Source organism: Plectrocnemia conspersa, unplaced genomic scaffold (assembly GCF_051122295.1).
Source record: "Plectrocnemia conspersa isolate PC_06_02 unplaced genomic scaffold, ASM5112229v1 ptg000010l, whole genome shotgun sequence".
NCBI lineage: Eukaryota > Metazoa > Arthropoda > Insecta > Trichoptera > Polycentropodidae > Plectrocnemia > Plectrocnemia conspersa.
Window position 1 is genome coordinate 1,378,244 of NW_028277174.1, and position 27,058 is coordinate 1,405,301.

General features: G+C 31.6%; 1 protein-coding gene across 1 annotated transcript in view; it reads right to left on the reverse strand.

Moving 5' to 3' along the window:
• Window positions 1-698: 698 nt before the first annotated feature.
• The window catches only part of Eaat1 (Excitatory amino acid transporter 1), a 38,043-nt gene continuing 11,683 nt past the window's right edge, over window positions 699-27,058 (reverse strand). Inside the window, exons 2-8 of the mRNA XM_088195123.1 lie at window positions 16,147-16,615; window positions 4,254-4,333; window positions 3,996-4,179; window positions 2,467-2,700; window positions 2,208-2,399; window positions 2,002-2,136; window positions 699-1,936 (exon numbers count right to left, since the gene is read on the reverse strand). Of these exons, the coding sequence (XP_088051249.1) occupies window positions 1,771-1,936; window positions 2,002-2,136; window positions 2,208-2,399; window positions 2,467-2,700; window positions 3,996-4,179; window positions 4,254-4,333; window positions 16,147-16,601 (1,446 nt within the window). The 5' untranslated portion in view covers window positions 16,602-16,615 and the 3' untranslated portion in view covers window positions 699-1,770. The remainder of the gene's footprint in view (window positions 1,937-2,001; window positions 2,137-2,207; window positions 2,400-2,466; window positions 2,701-3,995; window positions 4,180-4,253; window positions 4,334-16,146; window positions 16,616-27,058) is intronic.

The window sequence follows — 27,058 nt, forward strand, 5'->3', positions numbered from 1 at the left end:
CCTAGGCAATGTATGCAGAGTAAAATTACTATAGTTACAGTACACACAAAATAATTTATGAATGACACAATTAGATATTGTACACTCCCACTGTTCGGTGTTTGTCAAAGTATTCAAAATTAAATAATTTATATTTTTAATAGATATTGCCATTTTATAAAATCCTCTTTTTAAGTAGATTCGTTACAGATAGTTATTCATAGGGTGTTCACTGTTATGACCACTGCTATTTTTGTATTGGCTCTACAATAAATCGCACGCGATTAGGTTAATTGTCAAACATGTTTGTCTGGCAAATCTTATTCGTTGACAATATAACTAGCTCATGTTGGAAAGTTCACACATTCCCTAGTTAAAGCATATATTATCTAGTGAAAGTATACACGAAATGTAGCATTGTAAGCTTTCACTAAAATACTTTGCCTAGGTATTGTATACTTTATCGAAATTCAACACTAACCGTAACACATATATATAAATCGCTTAACCAATCAAACTTAATACTTTCTTTAAACTGTATTAACAAAGGGATAAACAAATTAAATATGTTAGTAGATATCTCAGTGTCTTACAGAGCCACCAAGAACATACTTTAACAAGTACTGACTAATGTACAAAATTTTTACATATCAAAATAATTATCTATACTAAAGTATATCTATGTTTTATTATTTAACATATTAAATATAATAAAATACTTTTGTTTTTTTTAATGGATTTTATTTCTAATATTAATATAGAACACAATAGTTGATACAAACTTAATATCTCTATTAAGATTTCCAATATTCACAACTATTCTTCTACAATATATTAATCTCAATTCATTAATTGTATAGTTTTTTTGTTGTAGTCGAAAAATACTTTTAAATAAAAAAAATAAAAATATACTTTACGAACAATAAAATTGCCAATATAAGCTTTACAATAGTTTTTTATTCAGTACAAACATCTGAGACGACGACTTAAAGCCTTTCACACACTTTTGAACTAAAAATTTGAATCACTCAATACAGCACATGGTGCTTTCATTTGTATAAATCATTACAAAATACGCTTGAATCAGTTGCGACTCCTCCGAGAAACTGTAGAACTCTTTCAAGAGTATCGTACTAAAACTGCAGTTCTACAGATCCTATCGTGAGCTGTAGCTGCTTGAATACGAAATAATAGTTTATATAAATGCAGAAGTATTATACACTGACGGGTATACGCTAATAATATTATTGTCGATTAAAAACATTAATTACGTCAAAAAACGACTCGTACGCGAACTTGTCATATTGAAAATAAATATATTTATTTATTTCTAACATCTATTTTTATTGTATTTGAGACATACTTTATAGTGTTGTGAACACGATATATTTCTATATTTAGTTATAATATATATATATATATATATATATATATATATATATATTTATACTTTGAACATTTAACGTTATAAGCTCTAGATTAAAAGACATTTAATGTCAAACGTTATACAACAATTATAATACATCACTTATACCAAATAAATATCAACAAACGTAGAGTATATGTAAGTTCTCTTTTAGAAAAAATAAAACAATAAATAAATTACGTATCAATGAAAATTGATTAAAAATACCGCTTCATACTTAACGTTACAACGTAATGAATCTAAATTAATATACGGTGAGAGTTAATATGGTAACAATCAAATAAAACCGACCATTATCTCGTATGCATACACTCATGATGAACATTTTTTGGAATAGAATTTTATGGCACCTAAGTTCAGATCGTTTATTTGTCATCGTTGGCTTTTTCAAGCACGAGCAGCTCGTGGGGTTCCGCGTTCGCGATATCCACCGCGTCCAGGTCGCGTTCGATGTCCGACTTAGACAAGTGGACTACGATTATGGCTCCGAGCATGTCGCACATCACGTTGATAGTCGTGCGGAAGCGATCACTGCAAAGATGCAATTTTATGTTAGCGTACATAGAGATTCAGTACAATACTATGCTTTAACTCACAGCAACCAATCTACGGCAATGATAATAGTGACGTCTTCCGCCGGTAATCCTACAGTATCCAATACCATCACCATCGTTACCAATCCGGCTTGAGGTATACCAGCGGCACCGATACTCGCTGCTGTCGCAGTTACACTATAAATAAGCAACATGATCATATTTATAAAAGTTCATTATCAAATCCGATTGTATGGTCATTCGTTTACCAAATAGCTACAATGTTTCCGAACGACAACGGCACGGCTCTCAGCTGGGCGATGAAAATAGCAGCCACGGCTTCGTACAGAGCCGTTCCATCCATGTTGATGGTTGCTCCGATGGGTATCACGAAACGCGATACGCGATGATCAAGACCCATTTTATCGCAGCATCCGATCGTAATTGGCATTGTTGCAGAACTGTATTTTAATAATTGCATAAATAAAATTTCACGTTTGTTAATCTTACTATTTTCTAATCGAATACCTTGAGGCCGTTCCGAACGCAGTGGCGAGCACTTGTCCCATGGATGCGATGTAGCTGAACGGAAGCTTCCGAGTGGCCAGGAAGAATATCACGGTGAGCGTGCCGAAACCGTGCAAAAATAATCCGCCCAAGACAGTCATGAAATACCAACCGAGCTGACCGATTATCTCACTGAAACTGTTGATCTCCATAAGCTTGGCCGCCACCAAGAAAAACACACCGATAGGTGAAACCCTGAAATTGTACAAATTTAATCTTAGTAGATTCTCTTCATAATAATACTAAAGACCAAGGAAATATTGAAAACATATAAGAACAACACAGTACAAGATTACTATGTTGAATTTTTATAGAGATGGAGATTTAGTATGAAAGATGACCGGCAAGAATCAGATAACTATGAAAATATGAAAATGTATGTATTAAAAAGTTGAAATCATATCATTTTACTAGCACCTGCCAGATAAATTATATTTGTACTAATAAAAATATATATCTACCAGTGAAAATGTATTCCGATATGATTTCAATAAAAGGACAATTTTAAAAATTATTTTTGGGATAGATTTGACTGTATTTTTTAGATAAAAATATATATTTCTGTTTTAGAATCATTAATTATTGTCATATTATGATTTTCTGCATGAGGTTTTCCTCAGAAAATTTATGAGATACCCATATTCAGCAAACTAACTTTACCACCTATCCTAATTTTTTAAATTTATGTGAACTTATGTGGGCGACACGTTGAGCTTTTGTGCTAGCTTATGTATCGTTAATCTCAGACCTGCTTTGATGGCAGCCCTAATATCCTCACTAACAACCTGCCCTACGTAGATGTTTAGAACGGCATTTGACACTTTCTAAATCAATGGCATTCCTGTCCATTGCATTACAGGTGTTTTTAACTGCTATTGTTGCAATATGATTGAGTTGAAACTCATAAAGCATAATATAGCTTAGCTGAGATTATTTTATCTTCACTGCTACTGTTTATTTAAGATTGAAAATATCGAAACAAAATAAATCCCATCACTAAATAGCAACATTAATACGACTACTATTAACAAACACCGAAAGCACAGTGAAATTACCGTTAATTTATAAAAAGTTGTACATTTTTGCAAATGTAAGAATAAAAACGCAAAAACTAATGGGACAACCTAATATAATACAGCAATCGAATTAAAAATATATACGTTTGATAGATTTTATACATATTATATAATTACTTTACTTTTTATCATAGTGTTGTAAGTAATGAATATCAGCAAAACACAGGGATGGTCCCATTGCACTGCTTTATGGAACTCTAGAATCTGTTTAAGTGAACTTTTTCATCTACATTTTTATCTGGTATCTGGTATCTGAATACATCTGTATAAATTGCTCAACATATCCATAATTAGTAGCAAATATTGAGAATTTTAGTCAATGAGACCAAATCCACTCAAACAAAATAACATGGATTTGAAATTTGTGGTTCAATCAAAAACAATCTAAATATTACAGTGAAAAACATCAATTACCATATAACCCAGTTGGTGATGATCATCATGGCCTCGGAGAGAGCCATGAAGAATTCTTGCAGGGGACGAGCAGCCGGGCCCATCTTTCCGATGGTGATGCCCAACACAACGCTGAACATGACCAAGCCGAGGACGTTGGTGCCGTCAGAGTACATGTGTCCAATCTTGTACATAGTTATCGGAACTTTACATATGAAACATAACGTTAAGCAGATAATGGCATTATGTGTAATATAGCATTTCATGATTATTTCTTACCGGTTGCATTTTGAGACGGAGTCAAAATAGTGCGAAACTGGTAAATGGCCGCTTGGATCAGATTCGGAGGGAACACATTTCTGAAAAATAAAACAAAGTAGTTTGTAATACAAGACGATGGAAAAACAATGAAATTGGGAACGTAATTCTTGACATGATTGGCAAACGTTCAAGGATCTATATACCCGTACAGAATGATATTTTTATGTCGGTTTATTACATTAAATGTGTTTCAGATGTTGTCTTTAAAATGATCGACAAATAATGGCAAACTCAAGGACATGTCGTTTTAAAATACATTTATTTTCTGATGTTCTTGCCAAAATTGATTGTATTTTTGTTTAGCTTGAGTTAAAAAAACTGTCAATTTTAATTAAAAACTCAAGCCAAATAAGAAATAATACATATTTTACATATTATATGTAAAAACAATAAGCTTTCTTTCATTATTCTGTATATATGTAGCAACTATAATATAATTAACAAAAATTCAACAATATAATTCACACACATGACATAACAGATTAGACAAGTTTTAAGCATACTGCTTTTATAAAATGCAACATATATATTTTTAAGCAGTTTATATTTATATTAATACTTATATTATATTAAATATATTGTTTTTGGTCAATTTAATAATAACATTGATATTATGATTTATAATAATATTATCGATATATATTTATATGTACATATTAATTTAATAAATTAGTTATAGACATTGTTTTATGAAAGATATTTCATTGCTAAACAATTTAGTAGCTCATTATTTTAAATATATTGATAGCCAAAATTTGGCCATACACAAAATGAGAAGTATTTTTTCAAATTAAAAAATTATAATAATGCGTATAATGTATTAATAAAGAAAACGAAAAAAATACCAGGGTTTGTTACGCGACAAGTACTCTAATAATCTTGCGATCTGCGCTCACAATTTTGAGCTTCATTTAAAAACTTAGTCTAAAATTCGCACCAACAGGTAGTTTTACTTTTGATTTGTATTATATAATGTACAGTTAAATTATCTGACTTCATCTACTCCCTCGAGGCTATATTTTTATTATAATTTTCGTAATATTAACATTGCTAGTTTCAAAAACATTTTCTCAGTTTTCCTCGGATTAATAGTTCCATCCTTCATTACTTTCATGCGTAGATTACAAAATGTATTATTAGCTTTTATGGCGTCTTTTTCGGTTTAATTATTGTCGCTTAACTTTTCATAATTTAATATTGAGCTTATGATAATCGCCACACTACAATTTTAAAATGTATTTAAAAGCAACATTATCCATAAATAGAAGTTTAAATTATGAAAGCTGCGTCCACACTATATATAATAACTAATTTTATACCTTTGTTATATTACTAACGTTTTATTTTTTTCTAAAAAATATAGGTATATATTAAATCACATTTATAAACACTAGATGTCTTTTATTAAATTAACAATTACGTTTTTAAATTTATTAATAGCTAGGTGCCTCTCATTTTGATTTCGAGGAATCGAATCGTATTTTCAATATTGTCGTCAACCAGTCTTATGTAAACATTTTTTTAATTCATTAAATGCGATAAGCTATGACGTGTACGTTGTAATTAAAATATTTCGCGAACGTGACCCCATAAAAATGCCATTGTCGTAGAATTAATATAATAAAAAATGGTTTCCGACCGCCTTTCCAAAGATTTTCCTTCCGAACCGTAACCAAGGAGACCGACCACCATAGAGACGCTCAAGTTTATTTGCTTAGACACGCTGAAACCCACACACATTCGCATAAAATCAAGGCGGCCATTTTATACGTATTACAGACCGTAAATCAAAACAATTTCCTAATAAATGTATTAAAAAATAAATAATTTGCAGTTATTTTTTTAGAAAACAAAAGAAACTGTTTTTTGTTGTTTTTGCCGATTTAAAAAATATGTGGGGACGCATATCTAAAAGAGGTACTTCATCCCACATAAATATTTCCAGCTCCTTGTTGCTATCGCAGAAAACATCCATGTGTTTGTAAAGCTCCTTGAGAATAAAATCGTGTCGTCTCCGACGGCGCCGGCACGATTTTATTGCTTTTGCCGTGGATTTTTGACTTCTGAGAAAGGCTAATTATTTTTTGCGTTCTCCTATTGGTCAAAATTCGGTTTAGATGTGCCTCATTGGATTCTTACTATAAGTCATAATATGGTTATAGACTTAATATGAACGGCGATGTCACGATTTTATTGAATGAATGAATTTTAATAGTTGTAGAGCTACAAAGAGAAGCGGTAGTTGATGTTGATGCAAGGATAATCGAATCGACATAAAGTAGCGTATTTTGTTTTAATTTGTATTTAATTTAATTTTTGTATTTCTTACAACATAAGTTGTTTTCTGAGCTTATATTTATACCATAGCATCTAGCGGTTACATACATGCATCAGTGACGTATATAATCTAATGTTAATGCGTAATGTATATAAATACCACTCTATATTATGTGATGCACTTTAGACACCATAATAAAACTGTATGCTGTTTAAACAAACGTTCTAGAACATAATAAAATAATATATATTTAATGTTTATTTATTTGCTTTTCTCAGTTTCAAAGAAAGTACATTATTTAACTGGTATTATTATGTAAATAATATTACTTAAAAATTTGGGCATTTCTATAAAATAATCTCAAAGTTAAATTTGTATTAAAGAATATGGTAAGTATGAAGATGTTTTACTAATAAACTGCTATTACATGTCGGGACTATGCATAATCGTTGCGTATTGATTAAATGAATACGACTTTTGTGTTATTTAATAAAGCAAAATATGATTTTATTATATAAACTGCTAATTATATCAATTAGAGCATACGCTTGCTAGGTGTGGAGTAACACCAGTAATAGATGTTTTTCAAATTCATTCAAAATTTAGCGTTAAAAATAATATAATAACACACTTTTCTGCTTCATAACTCGATATTTTAGAACGGTGCTATAAAATACATTTCTTGGTGTCATATAAAATTGTGTCTGAAACCCGTCTATAAAAATAAAATTATTATTGTTTTCAGAAGATCTTATCGCTTTCTCAGGTGAAAGATGATGATAATCCGTCAGATCGACATCGTCAACTCAGCAATAGCATCGTATGCGTTGGCCTCGTTTCAAAAAGTGTCAACAGGCGTATCCAAACGATGTCCCATTTTAATACCGTCGCTATTATCAACACAGAACTTGCAAGGTTGTAAATTACGAGAATATACGGCTGTTCGCAAAGACTGATTTATAAATAACCACACTCAAATATTTAATATTTAAATAAACGTAACATATTTTGCGTTAACGTTTTACCCCGACCACATGTTTTAGATTTACTATATATTACTCACAAGCCACGTTTGTTTAATTAGTCGAATATAATACGCAGCTTTGAATAACATGCGTTTTTTAACAGGAGAAAAGTTTTAGGTCTAACAAAGTGGCTGCGCACACAGACAAGATTTTCTCTAAAGATACACTGAAAAACTTGTAAAACATAATAGAGACCATGGCTTTAATCTTTATTATATATTCATACATTAACACACAATAAGTGGCTTTTAATTATATTATTAAAATATGTACATATATATGTGTACTAAATTTATACTGAAAATCAACTACTAACACTTAAAGAGCTAATACTCCATAAAACATTTAGGAGAAGCAGTGGTGTAGCTAAGGTATGTGCCGCCCAGGGCGTTCCTTAAAATTGCCGCCCCCCCCCCCCCACAGATTTTTTGCTGGGTCATAAAATCAGCATTTCATAAAATAATAAATTCGTTATTATGTAGCTCTTGTTATTCGTTGATTTATATATGTTTTAGGGCATTCAGGGTTAAGAACTACACTAGACGATCCCATCGCGAATATGCCGCCCCCAAGCAAGTGCCGCCTGGGGCGGCCCGCCCCCTCCGCCCTCTACTTAAAGCCAGGGCTATTGAGTAGCCAAAGCACATTAATAAACATTTTATGTTTTCTTTTACGATGCAGGTAATTCTCTTACCCCGACTCCGAACAATGCACTGTTATATATATTCGGTACAGTTGCGTAGCTAGCGATCCTTATAATTGTAATTATTTAAATGTACGTATCTCTTAAAATAATTCCTTATTAAATCGCTCCCATATATTACATTAGTTTATAATTATGAAAACATTGTACAGCTGTTTATGACTTAAATTTATAGATGAAAAGTTGCGAATTAATATTTTATTTTTATAAACAGGCGCGTACAGTGAGATACATACCCTTTCGCTCGCTCGCGTGTTAAGTGACGAGAGTGAGTGAGAGATGAGGGCGTGCGTTACATGCGTTCCGCACGCCCACTTCTTCTCACTCACTCTCGTCACTTAACACGCGAGCGAGCGAAAGGGAATATATTTCACCTTACGCGCATGATACATACATATAATTAATTAACTATTTTTTTACACCGAACTCAAACGAGTCATCGAAAAAGCTATACCTAATAAACAACATTTACGGCTACAATATTTACGCCTATGTCTGCTCAAGTAGAATCTGGTGAATATGCTTCCTACCATATTCACCAGATGACCCACTCGTGTGGCTCACATTTAATTAGTGCTGCCAATGTAATTGAGAGCTAAATTAGATTATTTTGCAACCTAATTGATTTTATTTAGCATTTAAAGCATTTAACCGTAATGGCAAAGAAACGTTTAACCGACAATGTAGGAACCGGTGACTTAATAAGTGTCAAGATACGCCTTATCAAAATTATTTGAACAAAAACGTTACACCATATCGCTAATATGTATGTATGTATACAATAAAAATATATATATAACATTTGTAAATTTATATTTTCAGTCTAGATACGATAAATAAATATAATTATAGACCGGATATTTTATATGAAATGTCAGCTTTCTCTCCGCTGAAAATGAGGTCAGGGGTTGTCTGCGAAACGTCGGGAATAATTTAAATGAAAAATAAATTATATTCATCAGTAATATAATATATCATAAAGAACATTTCTTTCTTAAATTGACTCAAATGAGCGATGCGAGACATCGAAGATGCAAAGAATCAATCGCCTTTAGATTATGTTATTATACATGTTGAAAAAACATATTTATTTGTATGAACACGACCCGTGCCAATTTTTTGATTCGTAAGCCATTAAAAATTTGTAGAAAAATAACATAGCAACAAGTTTTAAAACATATCGATATTTTGGTAAATAAACATATTTTTTATTAAAAAAAAACTGCCTCGCTGTTTAAGCAGTTGGTTTTTTTTAATATGTTTTGATTGATCACGCAGTGACCGCGTGGTCGAAAAAAAGGTTGGCAGTCTCTACTCGTCGTTTATTCGCGTCCGATATTTTTTCACCAAATTAAAGTCGGTTAATCAACCGAGCTCGTGAATGAACCGAGTTTTATTAGTTACGATAATCGCCCGAGTGACATTGAAATGGATACGTATTAATTTAAAAAAGTAATTAACTTTGCCCTAGACTAATTGGATGTTTTTGAACTTTTTTAATTGATCGCCTAAGCACATTTTACTTAACGACATATCTATTAAACATAATATAATAAACAATATCCCAAGTAGGGCTCTGCGAAAATTTAAAAAATGTTAGTTACAATCCATTGAATTTTGATAATGAAATACCAATGGGCGAAGTCGACAACCTGACTTTCGACTGCGAGCTTTAGAGTGCCCGATCGCATCCTTTATTCTTCCTCGTTGCGGACTGGATGTCAGCGCTTGAGAACGCTCGGTTTTCCGGCTATAGCTATGAGGAACTAGAAAAAAGATGTGTGATGGCTCTCATATATTTTAAGTGTGTTGTTTTTAATGTATTAAAATTTTTAATATAAAAAATAATAAATAAATTCAGTAATAAATTAAAAAGATAAGCTGTGCTTAAAAAAAAGAATAGAAGGATATTATTAAAAAAAACATTATACCGGAGGATTAAGAAGCGCTGTCCTTTTATAATCTCTTTTAATGGCTATGATATATTTGTTTACAGCACATTAATAACAATTGGCTACAGTTCTAATTTTGGAAGCAGACCATTTGGTCTTATATATTTTTTAACAAAAAGCTTGCGAAAGGACGATACATGTCAAACGCCCAATTGAACCCTGGTTCAACTATGGAGATTGAGACAATTGATACAATAACACAACTTACTCGAAAGTTAAGTTGCAGAAAATAACAACAACGTTATCAAGCCAGACTTTACAGAGAAATATTTTTTTCTGTTATCTTAAATGATGCGTAGAATAAATATATTTTATTTGGAACGTTTCAGCGAACGTCACAGACGAAAATAGAGTTTACCATTGTTTTAATCTAAAAGTGAAAAATATAATTAGAAATAAGACACTACCCAATTTTTGTTCAATACCTTAACTCTTGATTATCCCTAATCAGAAATTAAGTAGTAAAAAAATTAAATTCTGAAGTTCCAGTTTAAAAATCCTGATGAAAGTGAATAATATATTATTGTGCTTACACCTATATACTCTTATGGTGCTAAGGAATGTGCTTTTGCTCTTTCCTCCTCTCGACCTTCGAGCCAACGTGGCAATTTAGGGCGGAAACAGATTATGTTGTCGTATGTAACTATTTTTATAAGAATAACATTTTGCGTAACTGTCATAATTTGACGGCGCTGTCACTGGGCATAATTTAGCTAATACTAGTCACTAACTATTATTTCGTTTAAAGCTTACAATGCTACATTTCGTGCATACTTTCAATATATAGCGTATGCTTTAACTAGCGAGTGTGAACTCTCCGACGTGAGCTAGTTACATCGTCAACGAACAATATTTGACAGATGAGCATGTTTGACAACGCGATCTACTATAAAAATAGCATTGGTCAAAACAGTGAACACCCCATGAATCTCTGCATCAAATCTACTTTAAAATATGATAATATAAATTGGCAATCCTATTAAATTCATAAATTATTTCATTTTGAATACTTTGACAAATACCGAACAGTGATAGCATACAATAACATGTTAAATTGTTCTTAAAAAATTTTGTGTATACTACAACTGAAATTATTTTACTAAATAATATATGCATTTTCGAAATTTACACTGCCTGTAACATAGACACCGCTTATTCTTTGTTTAGCTCCATTTAAAAGTGGCCTTAATCCGTGCGAATCTCCGATCCTCACATGCGCTTGTATCGTGTAACGTCGGCGCGATGAATTAACTTGTTCCGCAAGTCGCAAATACTCACTGACACTCACATTTTGATAAATATATTTTGCACAATAAACTGTTATTAGCTCTTCCTGTGTCTAACTGGCAAGGCAAAGGTCACATTACTCGACCACCAATGATTAAAACTAACTTTTATAAACCACAGTTTGAAAAGCACTGGCTTAAATATCCAGTAGACAGTTGCAAATGTTGTTTTTTCATAGATATTTACTTACTCTAGATAAAAAAAATGATCATTTCAAACTGAATTAGTTATGTTTTTATACAAAATGACGGAACTGAAGATAGCAGGAAAATTAGTCTTTATCTTAAGTGCAAATTGGAATGTGACGTTATGCATAATTTTAGAAGATTTTCATGGAATTGTGCCCAGATTAGTAATTCATTCAATCGTTACACTTAATATTCAATTGCGCAATTATTATGCGTCGCAAATGCATGGATATTAACTCTAAGAGGTCGTCCAGAATGTTTGACATCATTTGGCATCGTTGGGATGTTTACAAACATTATTACACAATCATCGATCATGACTTTATCCTTTATATAAATATCAGCAATTCACTCAAGAATCTTGATATGATTAGCACCTAACTTTTGCCAATCGTTTCCCAGACTCCCTAGATCTTCAAAACGAGTATTCACTATTAGATAAGCGTTCGCCATTAAGCGGTAATCCATCCCACGCGCTTCCACCACGAGGTTCCAAAGTCGATCACCTTGAAAACGCTCATCGACCAAGTACTAGTTACACAACAGAGCCATTGATAAAGTTCACCAGGGCTTAGAGATCTTTACAAGATAGACCATCACAAGGATGGACACCGAAATAGCTCCGCATAATCCAGAGGAGACGGTCGATGCTATAATTGTGTTGAGGAATTCGTTCATTGTCAGAAAATAGACTGGCGAAAAACTTTCTGCTCAGACTTGAAGATACTTATTTAGGGGAAAGAAAATGGAAAAAACAATTAAATCGATCACTCGAGAGATAAGGAAGTAGCTGTCAATATTTGATCGAACGGTAAACTAATCGCTGTGCAAATATTAGACGTTATCGATTGAACTTAAAATACTGTTAAGTTATTAATTTGAATATATACTAATTTAACAACTCGGCGATGAGTCAGAGATAAAATTTGTCTCATGTCAAATACACACGTGTTTGTGTGATCCGTTGTGTCATTTATCTGATCTCTAAAGAGCGAGAGATCAATTTACAGCGTAACCCAACGCTCGTTTTATACGCGACATATTCGCAATATAAATAGTTTTTGATGTGTGACTCATTAGATAAAATCGGAACTAGGGTTCTCAATCGAATACTCGATTATTCCAATTATTGGCCCGATTTTCAACTACATGAATATTCGAGTAATTCGTAAAATATTCGTTTATACTATCTCGAATAATTTTTTTTTTAGAATGAAACAAATTGTATGGTTGTTTTATCTTTCAATATATTTAGTGACTAGTACCGCTCCAAAATCCATGGTCCTGTATGCGCCTTTACTTTGTTTCGAAATGCGAGACGAGACGCTTCTTCTCAACAAAAAAATGTTTATCGGTGGTATCTACTATGACCGAAATCGCAGAATTCTTTCGTTAAACGAAACAAAATGTTATAAAGGCGCACCTTTTATTTTATTATATATCATTTTTTTATATTGAAGACGTAACGGATAGTAAATTATATGACTCAAATGACAAGCCATGTCGTGTATTTTTGTTATTGTTATGTCAGTCATCGCCTGGCAATGCATAGACGAGGTTGTCGAAAATTTATGTTCTGTCTTTGCTATATTATCTACCATAAAAATGCTGTGTAAAATTTACAAAAATATTTTTTAAACATTACAGCAATAAATACAAATATATGTTCCAATTGCAATTTTTAAATTTTGTTCTGGTCTATAAAAAAAATATGGCAAGCCCCCGTTAGATATAAGTTTCATAATTATATTAAAATGCAGTTAAAATAAACAATGTGTAATTTAGAGTGTTTAAGACTTTTTTTAACACACGCTCGTATCTTTGATGTCAACGAACTACGAATTATCGTATAATATCTCAAAAAAGCATCGATTGCTTGATAATCATTTCAAGTTTATTAAGCAATTACTATATAATCACAAAAAATATTATAATAACTTAAATTTAAAATAGTATTTTAATTAAATAAATTTAATAAAAAAATTAATTATATTCAATATTTTTTTTAAATAAGTCAAATAATAAATACAAACTAGGTCGCAATAGCGTAGTCAATAAGGTCTAGCAGACTCGAATTTTTATTTATAAAAATGCGCTCTTTGAGCGGTATCGCCGTACATGTACGGTGGTCAATCTTTCAGCGTTTTGAACTACCCCAAGTAGTTATATATTGACATATATAACTGAAAAAATTATAAATTAAAAGCATTGTATTTATATAATATATTTTTTTAATTTGATTTAATGCTAATGATTTTTATGAAAAATAATACAAATAAATTAAAGAGTACGAAATAAATTAACGTAACAAAATATATTTTATATTAATTTTATAAAAAAATATTGAGAGCCTTTGAATTGATATAAAAAAATATACAAAGCCGAATAATATATTAAAAATATTTAAAATAAACTTATGATATTTTAAAATAGAAAAGAGTTAAAATGAATTATTACAAAATATTAATACAAAAAATAAGTAAAATAAATCAAAGCAATAAAATGTTGAGAATCACCGATTTTTTTTTATAATTTATAAATAAAATAATAATAATAATAAATAAATTACAATAGAAATAATTATGGAAAAATACGTAAAATAACCTACTTTCAGGTAAATATAATACTAACAAATTAACAAATGTGCATAAATGAACTCACTACTCAAAGAAATAAAAACCTCATTGTAACGCATTGGGCTTACGCCAGTCAGATTTCAAATTAAGAATTAAAAATATATTTTAATAAATATAGCTCTGGTATTTACGAACGTCTATATTAGTTTTACTACCATGTTACTTATTATATGATAGATAAATCACAATCTATAGTAATTGGCGGTCTTGACCCATCCGCTTGTAATTGCGAATACAATTACGCTATTCACGTAAACGGTACTACGTTCACGTTCACGGCCGTCCGTTTGTTTATTTTTTTGTATCGTCTCCATTCCTTGCAGTCGATTGACAACTTGTACGGCTTCTCTTCTCGTCGCCCACTCAGATCGAAAACTACATATGTATGTATGTACTGCAATATATACATACATTCCGTTTTCTTACGAAATTAACTGCCGCGAGTTGCGTAGTAATACCAAAAATATACAACCAGTCTCTAAAAAATATATTAAATTTGTTCGCTTCGAGACACTCCTGACGCTTCCAGACATAAATCAATAACTCCATGGGGGAAGTGAGAAAGCCATGGGGAAAATGAAACCCAGATTCCGCACAGACGCAGGGACAAGGGTTTTGTGTTTATATGGCGCTCGTGTGTGATTTTCAGATTTGAAAAAAGGGTTGTGATTCGCTGAACCGAGGTTCAACAGAGGTAACAAACGATTTAATATTTATTCTAACCCACAAGATATCAATGGAAAGATCTATCGCAACAGTAATAAAAATCTAAGTAAATAAAAAATCAATCTCAAATATTCTGATTATGTCTTCGTAAATATTTTTTTTTCTTAAAACTAGAAAAAGAATTAATGTTAAAGTCATCCAATGACCGTATTGATTTCTAATCCGATGTAATCACGAGATTGTGGAATGCATGAGGTAGTAAGAAGTTTCATTATCAACATACAAAAATTTAAAATAAAATCCATGTTAAATTTGTACACTAATTTTTTTACAAATCTTCGCCGAGAATGCAATAAATTGTATCCCAACTCTTCTAGAAAAAAGTCACTAGGATACGACCCGTAATCCCTCTTGTAGAGATTTAGATATATTTATAATGAGCTAAAGTAGCTCATCATTAGAGAATAATTTATACCTTATATGCACTAATAATCTTGAGTTTGATTAATCATTACGTTATTCATTCATAATATTAATAAAAGCTAGAAAAAAAATATGTGATGATCGATTGTTATTGTAATTATATATTAATTACTAACGCTGATCTTCCAGATACGATAGACTGAAAAACAAAAATGTCCATATGGGATTTGAACCTATGTCTTTTGGATCAATATGCTCGCGTAAGAAATAAAAATAACATTCCAACTTCATTCATTCCTTTAACCCTATATATAGTTGTCTGTTGCCATTTACATGGTAGTAGCCTTAACTGGTCATCTTAAAACTAATGAATACTACGTTATACAAACTTTTTTCAAGTCTTGCTTTGATATTGGTCAAAACTTAAGTAATTAAGTGTTAATATACAAATATCTAAATTGTATCATTACAAATATTATCGGTAATAACAAATTAATTTAGTTATAAAACTACAGTATGTTTGCCATAATTCTAAACCTACTCTAAATACAGTCCATCACAAACAACCTTCTAAATCTAGTCAAATTTACACATGCCCATACATGGTCAGCACTTAAAAATGTAGAACTATAACTTCTAGGCACGCCCAGCCAGCAATAAAGACCAGTTTTTGATAACATCGTAAAAAATTACCTTATGAGATCCAGCAAGGTATCGGCCGTCAGCACATCCCTAGTTGCCGCCGCTGGCGTCTTGGACTGACCCGCGGAAGCTCCCACTCCAGGCCGGATGACGCACACCAAGATAATCCCCAAAATGACGGCGCAAATGGTGGTGGTCATGTAGTACAGGATCGCCCTTATTCCGATTCTGCCCGACATGCTCAAGTCCAAGGATCCAATGGCGGATACGATGGACGACACCAGCAGAGGTACGATCAGACACTTGAGCATGCGGAGGAAGAGGTCACCGGGGAACTGGAGGTACATGACGTCTCGTTCGGACCACTTGTCTTGGGTTGCCCGCAGGGAGCATCCTAGGGCCGTGCCTGCCAAGACGCCAGCCACCGTCAGCATGGTTAAGAGGTTCCTCTGGATGAACCCTCGCAGTCCTGTCTGCCGCCTTCGCAGCCCTGACGCGCTTTCCATCGTTGCTAATTGTCCTAGAAAAAAACGAAAGATAATTAGTTACGATATAATAAGTAGTTCAATCATATTAAAATAGGATGCCTCACAATAAAACCATATTCAGGGACACCATACTCTCACATCATACAAAACGCGAATAGCCAATAAATTGGTAAAGTAACACGCGCTCCGCATAACAAAGTCGAGTTTATTAGATGCCTTATCGCAAATTTTGGCGATGCGTATATTAAATATTTATCTATAAAAGTCCTCAAAGTATTTCAGGTTAAATTCCGCAGGCAATAAAATATGTAAATAGTAGCCGACTATCAATCGACCACCATCACAGTGACTACAGATATTTATGTAAATTCAGCTAATCTGCATTTGTGAAAATACCCTTTTAAGTCGATGTTTATATGACATATCATACAGAGAAGAAAGAGTAAAGGGCACAAATTAAATCCATGCGGTACTTAAAATGAGTTACATAGCTAACAAAACTTCTGAAAAAAATTTTTGTCGGATGGATGGTGTGACATGTGGCAAGAAGACACAGATTGGGCAGCCGCAGTAGTATTTTTATTAAATTGCTATATGTTGTTAACAAATATGATACGAAACGATGTCTTCCCGTCGTGGTCCACCAAGGAATGTGTTGCTCTACGCCGCTGTCACGTATATTAATTTATTGCATATTTTTTGGCCATAGAAAATAAATCGTACCCCGCCGATGCTTTTTGAAAGTCTCCTAGACTACATCAACCTTAATGACTTTGTCACTGTCTTCGAGAGACATAGTAAGAGCTTAACGCCTGTGGATTACAGGGTTAAAAAGGAGTTGTTAAATAAACCAAAGTTTATAAAAAAGTCTCGCGAAACAACTCGAAGTGTCGAGGAAGTCTCGTGTAAATAGACAAACAAATCTAAAGCCACTTCTTGTGTTTGGTTTTCTGTCGGCTGTGTTTACAGTAGCTACTATAACACTGATTTGTACCCATAGCCTTGGCTTGCAGTCGTGTAATGAATTTTTATGGATGCGTAATGGATTTTTCAAGTCGCATTTTAGCACGTTTCCCATACTGATCCGTTAGCATATGACAACATTGACGTGGAAGGTTTTGGAACGACTGTAATAAGAAACCTTTAATGTTCTTTTATATATCCATATGGCATTATTTTAGGTTAGATTATATTTTAGATATTAAAATAGATGTTGTTATTTTATAACTCAATTTAAGTTAACAAGAAGTTTAATCATCTCTTTATATAGCAAAGTTTTAAGTAGTTTTAAGTATGGTATTGTTACGTAGAACAAATTTTCTACGCTTCGTTAGTGTGATGATTTAATGATTAAAGCTCCAATTGTTCCAAAGTAATGTAATTTCAGTATAAAATACTTGAAATATGCTCGAAAAAACATTTTTCTGTCTCATTCTTGGATAGGATTACTAGATTATATAATGAAAATAGTTTGGATACTTAGTTCGTCCAATTTTAATTCTAACTAAAATAAATTGTAATGTAATTAAGCTGATTATTATAATAAAAATATAAAACAACCATGAAAACTACCGTAGTTTTAATCACATGGACATTTTTAAAACTCAGTTTAAAAATGGCTAATTTAATCAGCTATTTTTTTTTAAATGACGGATATTTAAAATATTTAAAAAATCATAATTCTGTAAAAAAAATCTAAAATAAGAAGGAAAAAAATTATAAATATAAATTAAAATTAAAATATATATAAAAAAATTGTGAATGAAAATTAAATAATCCATAAAAAAGCTTAATAGAAAAAGAAAATTTTTTTTTTTTAATTAATTAATGTGATCTGATTGTTACCCAAATGCGTCACGACAGTAAAAAAACAATACATAGTATTATTTCAATACACAAAAAAATACATAAAAAGAAACAATCAAAATAATTATTAAAAATAATACTTTATATACATAAATATACCTTAATTCTTACGGCCTTTGCCAAACGATTTTTATGTTAAAATTAATAAATATAATAATATATTTAAAACTTAATCAGCCAATTTTTATTAAATATATAATAATTTTTTTGATCACCCACTTCTTATCCAATATTTTTTAAAAGAGTTATAGTCGCCATTTTAAAACAAGATGGCGAAATGTGCTGGCTAAGTGAATAAGTTGAGATTTATCATATAAGTTTTTCAAAAAGGTTCAAAGAGGGAAAAATATTTTATATATTGAATTAAAATTAAAATAAAAAGTATATTTTTTTCAATAAATTTGTATTTATGATATACCGTTTTTATGACCACAATAAGTGCTGAATTTTTATTAAAACTTAAAAAAATATTTTGTAACACCTTAGCCAAGATTACAAGTAAACCTAAAATGGCGATTACTACACAATAATTGCCTTTTTGATTCATACATATTTACATCAAACTTTTTTTTTTTTTGACATTATCTTATTAGAATCAAATTTCAAAGTGGCGACTATAAATTTAAATCGCAAAATATTAAGGGCAAAAATGTTGTATAATAACAATTACAAAAAAAAATATATTTTTTCTCATTTAAAAAAAATCTTTTTAAATTATTATATAACTACTGGTTTTTAACAATAAATTAACTGCCGTTTTCTTAATCGATCCCCGTAATACTTTTTGGAAAAATAACCTATATTTACATCTTTAAATCAGTCATATTTATCTTCATATTCAAGATGCGAAAAACATCTTGGAGGAAAAATATTCTATTACCTTTTTATAAACACATTTATATATACAGAGTTGTTTTTTTATATATACCGGTCACTTTTTTTTGTCATTTTTTTACGTCTAATTTTGTTGCTTTGAGTCGCTGTGATTCTTTTTTTCCACAGATATTATGAGTTATGTTAAATTATATGCTTCATCAGTTTTTTAGTGAGAAAAAAGTAAAAACTTACTACAACAAAAAATGGCAGTTTTAAAATCAGCGAATCACTATATATAGTAAAATTACACTATTGAATCACTATAGTTTAGTAAAATTATATTTGATTTTTGTGTTTAATTTTAATAGAGAAAATTTTACTCGTCCTACTTTTTAAAATTCCATAAATATATATAATTTAAATACTAAAACTTATATTTAAATGTACCACGCCTCAAACTATAATATAATCAATTATAAAAAATTAAATAATAAGCGTATTTTAATATTTCGTTTAAGCGAAACTGCCCGAGTATATCTTAAAAACGAGATATTATTATAAAAAAGACTATAAATCAAGTTATTTTAGATTTGTGGTAAACATGTGTTATTATACAGCAATAATCCATACCGGATCGGAATAGCGTAATCCGTTAGTTCTCAGACTAGGCCGTGGGTTCTAGCCACGGCAGCGAACTCAATTTTTTATTTATAAAAATGCGCTATTCAGCTTCAAAGTGACATATATTGATTATGAATTAAATTACATATAATAATTTTAAATTAAATATATAGATGTCACTGATTCCCAGACTGAAAAGTCTGGTGGTTAATACTTGTAGTTATTTATTATGTCAGATTGACTAACCCAGTTAATATAAATTTACCCCGTGTATAAATAGGTTTTAAACAGACTAATCTTCTGACTAAATCTAAAGACAATATTTTTTGTGAAGAGCCGGATTAAAAATATTTTAGTATTGGCGATCCAGGAATAAAAACGCAATAACATTAAAATTAATGATTTAAGCATCTTTCTTAATATTTAATATATTTTAATATATATTGAATTTTAGTATCTATCGCAAATCTCTCAAAATAGATAGTATTAATTAAGTTTTTATTCAAAATCGTAAAAATAACTTTATAATAATAAATGATAAAACACTATATGTTTACGACTGATAAATATGCTTTATCATGTTTATTTTTTCGATCAAATTACTGACGTACACAATAAATAGTTAACCACAATAACGCGGTTAGAATACAAACGGGTTCAATAATTTTAATGCTTTGAATTAATCTATTTTATCGTTAAATTATAAATATTAAGAGTATTAGTTGAAAATCTTATCAGATCTTCTCTATATACATAATATATTATAATAGACTCATTATATATTTATATATGTACCGAAGCGGAGATTAAGTCAGTACGTTTTTTAAGAGTGCATCGCTATCGGAAAATTCTCTTAGCGGATGTCTTTTTTGCAGTGGCAGATTTTCCCGCTGTTAAGAAGGGTTCTTCAGGTTTAATTCCGGGTCTGGCTTTCCGACTTCCTTTTCAACGACACTTACGTCGGAAAGAGACCGAAGATGCTTCCCTATTCCAGAAATTAATATTTAATTTAATTTTATGAAATGTAATTCGAAGAACATAGATGCAATATAATTGAACGTCTACTACGGGAAAATCAAATTATCTCGAGCAATTTTCCGATACTGCGTTCTGCTTCGCTCGGAATAGGACCTTCGATGCTTTTCAATTTATGTTATCGAATCAATTTATATATTTAACTAAATTATTATGTTCAATAATTACTTAAATGTGTTCATCTCACGTCGGCTATCACCATGACAAAACAATTACGAAAAAATATTTATTTTAAAATGGGCAAATATTATTTGATTCAATCAGAACTTTGAGCGAATCGATTAAGCACAACACGGCGAATAATATCTTCCGTTTCGATAATTTCCATTGTACCTTTTCCGGGCTTGGCAGTTTGGGGCCTCACAAAGGGATTTTTAATATTTTTTTCTACTGTGTCCCTTTCATCAATTTTCACGCGTCGCCGGACGACAAAAAAATCAAAAAGCAATTAATCGCACGCTAATTTCTCCAACGCTTTCAATGCTTAATATCAATTTTAATAGTCGACATTATAGCACATAATTGTTTTTGCCCAACTGACCTCATAAATATTCATGATAATACCTCGATTGTCATACGTGTACAAAATGAGAAGAGGGTTGCTCTATAAACACTGTTATGATCAAAACTAATAGCACGAATGAAACTGTCTGTAATTTAAAATATGAATTATACTAAATTGTAACACCATACACCATCTTTTACTTTTTCGTATACACAGCTTAGAATTAAAATATGAACTAAGAAAGGTTCCCAACTTATCTGACAATCTTTATAATTCTAATACATCTTCAAGTTTCCCCGTTAGTTTTACAACATGCGTTAAATAGATCCAGAATACACATTTCAGTATACATTTGTCAAAATACATGTCACCGTCGTCGTCGTTCATCTCCTTAGTGCAAAACCGCCGACGTGAGAAACCCATATTCGCACCATTTAACAGATAATTCCCTTTCGTCCTTTATTTCGATGATGCGAAAAATCGATGGGACTGACCTCATAGTATAGAATATTCGTCACTACTTATTATTCGCCTCCGCCCCCCATGGCCATTAGTAGTGGATTTTCTACCGCCATAAACTAATAATCCCTTTTCCATGGAGAGCGGAACAAGGACGAAAGTACGACTTTGGTACTAATGAAAGCCGACCTTGTCCCATATAACGCACACATCCTGCGACATAAAAGTTCATAGACTGACTATATAACAGTTCGTTTTTCACGCTCAGTGTGCACATACATACATATGCTTAAATCAGATGTAGTCTATTGACCTTTTAGCAGTTTAAATTTAGTAATGTGGAAGGATGAAGAACGTTGTCTATTGCAAAAACCTTCAATTAGCAACTGGAACGTCGTAAGAATAAAAAGGAAGTGATATACACTCATACTTCGATTATCGCGGTAGATACGTTCCAAAAAGTCGCGTAAATCGAAGCATAGAACAAAATTTGTGATAAACTTATAAGCGTTCCTTTAGCTAAACAAGCGCAATTTTCAGCGACACGCGTGTAACACACTGCATGGGCAGTGGGAGAAGTTCCAGATGTAAGGCAAGTGAAAGTGCGTTTTTTACATCGCCGCAATACATGTGTTGAACTTAATGTTTGATTTAGTAACTTCAAGAATATTTTTTTTTAACCGCGTAAATTGAGAGATTAGTCTATCGCTAACAAAATCCTTGTTGGAGTTAAATTAATTTATTTTATCAATGAGGAGATGAAGAGGGACAACGTATTGGCTTGTTTATGGTATATGTGAAGAGCACTAAATTGTCAAGAAACATCTTTTAAACCCCATTTTTATATCTGTACTAATTACGTAAATTCATAAAAAATTTTCAACATTATATGATCTTAATCGACCGTATATACTTATTAAAAGGAAATGCGTTGAATGATATATCTACAATATATCATAATTATTGAAGAAGTTTTTCGGAAATTTCTCAAAAAAATTCCAAATCAAGTATTTGTATTGTTAGAGAAATTTGCCGATTTCTCAAAAATTTTACTAGAGGCATTTTTACAAAATGGTCAACGGAATAATGACAGTGTGAAACAATAAGCTAGAGCTCAATGAAATCTTGTGATATGGGAGGAGATAAAAATTTCACGAAAAACCTGACAATTTATGGAAGCCGCCTTATCGAATGCTTTTTTATCAGTATAGACATTGATCCCGATTTTAGAATCGACCGTCTTTACAGGGTATAAAATATTAATGACCGCGGAACGACGCGAACGAAAACCGTGTTGCTGGTTCACTAAAAACAGTGATTTATGAAGAAATAAAAAAGGCAAATATTTCAAAGTTTATAACCCTTTTCGAGGATCGTAGTTACTTTCTTGCATATCCATATATTCTAAATATAAAACATATCATAGTCGCAATATATAAAAATCTTATTTTTCCAAATTACAAAATTTTAAAATCGAAAATCTTTTTTGTCGAACACAAGTAGATAATATGTTGAGCATGTTCCTTTAAAGCAGAAATTCACTGAAAATTCCCTTACAAACTGAATAACCATAAATGAAAACGGTGACCTAGCTATAAATTTACACTCAGTGTCAAATAGGACCTTTTAATTTCAACTTTCATAATAAAGGGTTATATTATAATAATTCTGCGATGAAATTCTATATAATCTGGCACGCAAGGGCTTAATAACCCTTAAATTAACGACGTTCATTATAATAATATTCTTAGTAACTAATAAATGGCATAATTTTTTTATAAAATGACACCGAAAAGACCAATAGATAAATATGAGAAATATTAATAGCATAAATTTAAAATATCTAATATAAATACAAATGCCAGTTTTAAAAATTAGCTCTATTCATGTATTTATTAAGCATAATTTAGATACGTATATGTTATATGGTTAACATATGGTCCGTGAAGCAATATTTCATAGCTCAGCATTGTCGTGCGAGAGAATTGGATCTTTCTTTGACTATAACTCTCAGCTGTAATGGTTTCGCCAAGATTAATAAAAAAATAGTGAAATATAATGAGCACATATCACCATAATTTTATTTTGATGTAATTCAAGTTTCACGAAAAGCTATATTTTTACCCAACATTGTGCAGACCGCTTTCTGTTTTCGTAAAAAATCATCTTTTTATAGCACAATATGATAAATGAATCATTTCTGTTGCGTAATAGATGAGCATAAAACACTTTTTAGCTGCTATTTTTTAGTTTTCGTACAGTTGGAGGGGTGTGCTAAACAGTTCCACGTTAAAACGATTTAAAAAAGAATTTATAAAGTGTTACAAAACATTTTGAATTATATTTTTGAATGAATTGTTTGCGACAGCTCCAACAGCACGTCAACATTAAGGCAACAAACTCCTCAATGTGAACAAAATGAAAAATCAACTGAAGAGGACTGAAGTTTAACTACATGGAAGCAATTGCGTGCTCCAATACCGTTACTGTTAATAAGGCCCTACGAGTCCAACCCTTCGGGTGGGCACCCAGCTTGTGACGGCTGGGTGAGCGGTTCCTTACTCCCCCCATCCCGTATTACTAAATATATTATTGGAGACATTTTTGATTTTCCTTGATGTTGTAAATGATCCAAATCTATTCTCAGAAGTTTTATGCATAGTTTTGATTCAACTAAGGTATCGACTAAAAAAGAGCGTTCTATTTTTATCGATATCACAAAAAGTGGTACTTTATAATAAACATAAGAAACCCGACAATATAATCAATTGACGAGTAATAAAATATCAAAAATAAAAGAATTATAGTGGGCTGAAATAAAAAATATCCACAAATGATTCAGATAAAATAATGAATTACTTAAACTCAATCGTAAATCTTTTGATTTCATGCATTAAATTTTGACCATCATGGAAGAATGTGAATGTAAAGTACAGAGACAATTAAATAATTTAATATTAGAACTAATAAAACAAATTCGATAGCATTGATGACACAGGTGTCTATGGAAGCACATGTCGACATTTTCACGATAAAATTCGATTCTGTTGATATGATTCGAGACGTTTTAAATGATGCTGTGTATAATATGCACGCGACTCTCGATAATGAGGGTTCATTAAGCGGTGGAAGAAAGGGTTCTCGTTGCCTAATACAAAAGCCGCCCCCACCGGAAATTTTGAGAAGCGCTGGCGGCCATAACGATGCATTCTCGTCGACACTTTTCCACCTACTACCGATAAGCATATTATTTACCACAGAATAATAGCACTGAAAGTTGCACGCAAATTACAGAGCGTCATCTCGAGGCGAAACTAGATTGGGGACAATTCGTGTAGATTAGAACGCGCTCTGGCGGCGAATCAACTAATGAAGTACATCAGTGGTGAGATTGGAATTGTGACGCTATTGAAGCCACAACATTATATTTTCTAAATAACCACCTCTTTTTCTTGCGTATATAAGTGACACATACTGTTTTTTATCTTATGTAAGGTCGTGTGGTAAATGAAATTATGACATTTGTGCAGCGAATTCAGGGATAGGAAAGAGCCTAAATTATCTGTCCATATTTCACAATACTGACATAGTCCATTAACCAGATTATAAATTTTCACTGCAAAATCCGCAATTAAAAATAATTGCTAGGGGTGAAGTCCACTACCTATAAATGCGTACATTAAAAGTATTTATTTTCTGATAGACAAATCCAATAATCACCTTTACAACTTGATCCACATGCGTTAAGCTGACACAATTATCATGTAAATGTCATAATACAATCAAGAAACGGAATGCAATTACGCGATCCCTGTGCGTTGTCAACTGATCACATCCGTCCTGTGGTATCGCCAGTGGCGAACCACCGTTCACGCTTTTTTGCCAATTTACCCCACATATCATGTTGCTGACATTGTCGTGTCGAAAAAATAAATAACTAACGACCCATCGAGGGCTTAATTGGTTGATTAATAATTTCACCAGCTTCCAAAACGGACGGATGGCAATTAGCATCGACTTAATCCCACAGTAGTTGGTTGTATTATTTACGGCCGGTCCACTTCTCATATATTGTAGATTGTGTAATCAATGCTGTGTGGCATCTTACGCCATTTGTGTTGATTGGCGCGTCCTAGTACTGCCAGTCCTTGCGCAGATATTCATTTTCTTCATTAGAATCAATAAAGAACAGATTAAGAACGGGTCGTTAGTAGAGCGGATAGATAGGATCTGGATTACTACGTACTTTTCCAATAGTTTCTTAATCCTTTAAGTGGAATCGTTGAGTCATTGGAGTATTACAGCTAAGGTCGTTAAAATGATTGTACTTGTATGTGCATGCAGAGAAGCGATGCAAACATATTTAACAAATAGAGTATGATTTAATAAAACAGCTTCAAGTAACATATTTTCAGTACATATTTTCATTCTATAATATATTATAATTATATAAATTTGTAAGTAGATTACCACAACTCACCAAAAATATTGATACACTTACTATGCTGCTAAAACTTATTAATAAGGGATTCAGCAGAATGCTCATATGTGTGATTGAGTCACACAATTCTTAGAATGAATAAACTTGAGAGAAGAATGCTGCTCTCGTGATAATTTGTATTTCGCAATGTCATGAGATGTGTTAAATGAACGAAGCTGGTTCAAAGCTTAGTTTAACTATTGTAAATTATGGTAATGAATATGAAGTTCAAATTATTGGCTTCTAGCTATGTGTTCATTTTATCAAACTTTTTACTTCATTTTAAAGGTCATGATCAACATACGATCAGTCAAGGACATCAACTTAAATTAACAGTTTCCAATTTAATTATACTAAATAGTTTTTACATCAAACGTCGCCGTCTGCCTCTAAACATATATGCATAAGTGTCTAGGTTCAGTAGTAAGATACTTTATAAATAGTGCTAGCACAAGAAAAGTGTTTCTTAGAATCGAGTATTTGTTAAGATATAAATATTGATTTTACCAGAACCACCCATATTTTTGCGTCAAAAGACTCATGAAACTAATGGATTTATTTCATCGATGTGACAAAGAAACAATTATGCGTTTCCTAGTAGACGTTCATTATTTCTGATATTACCTAATTCCAGAAAGCCACATTACAAGTATGAGTAGTGTCGCTAAATAAAATAATATTTAACTTGCAAGA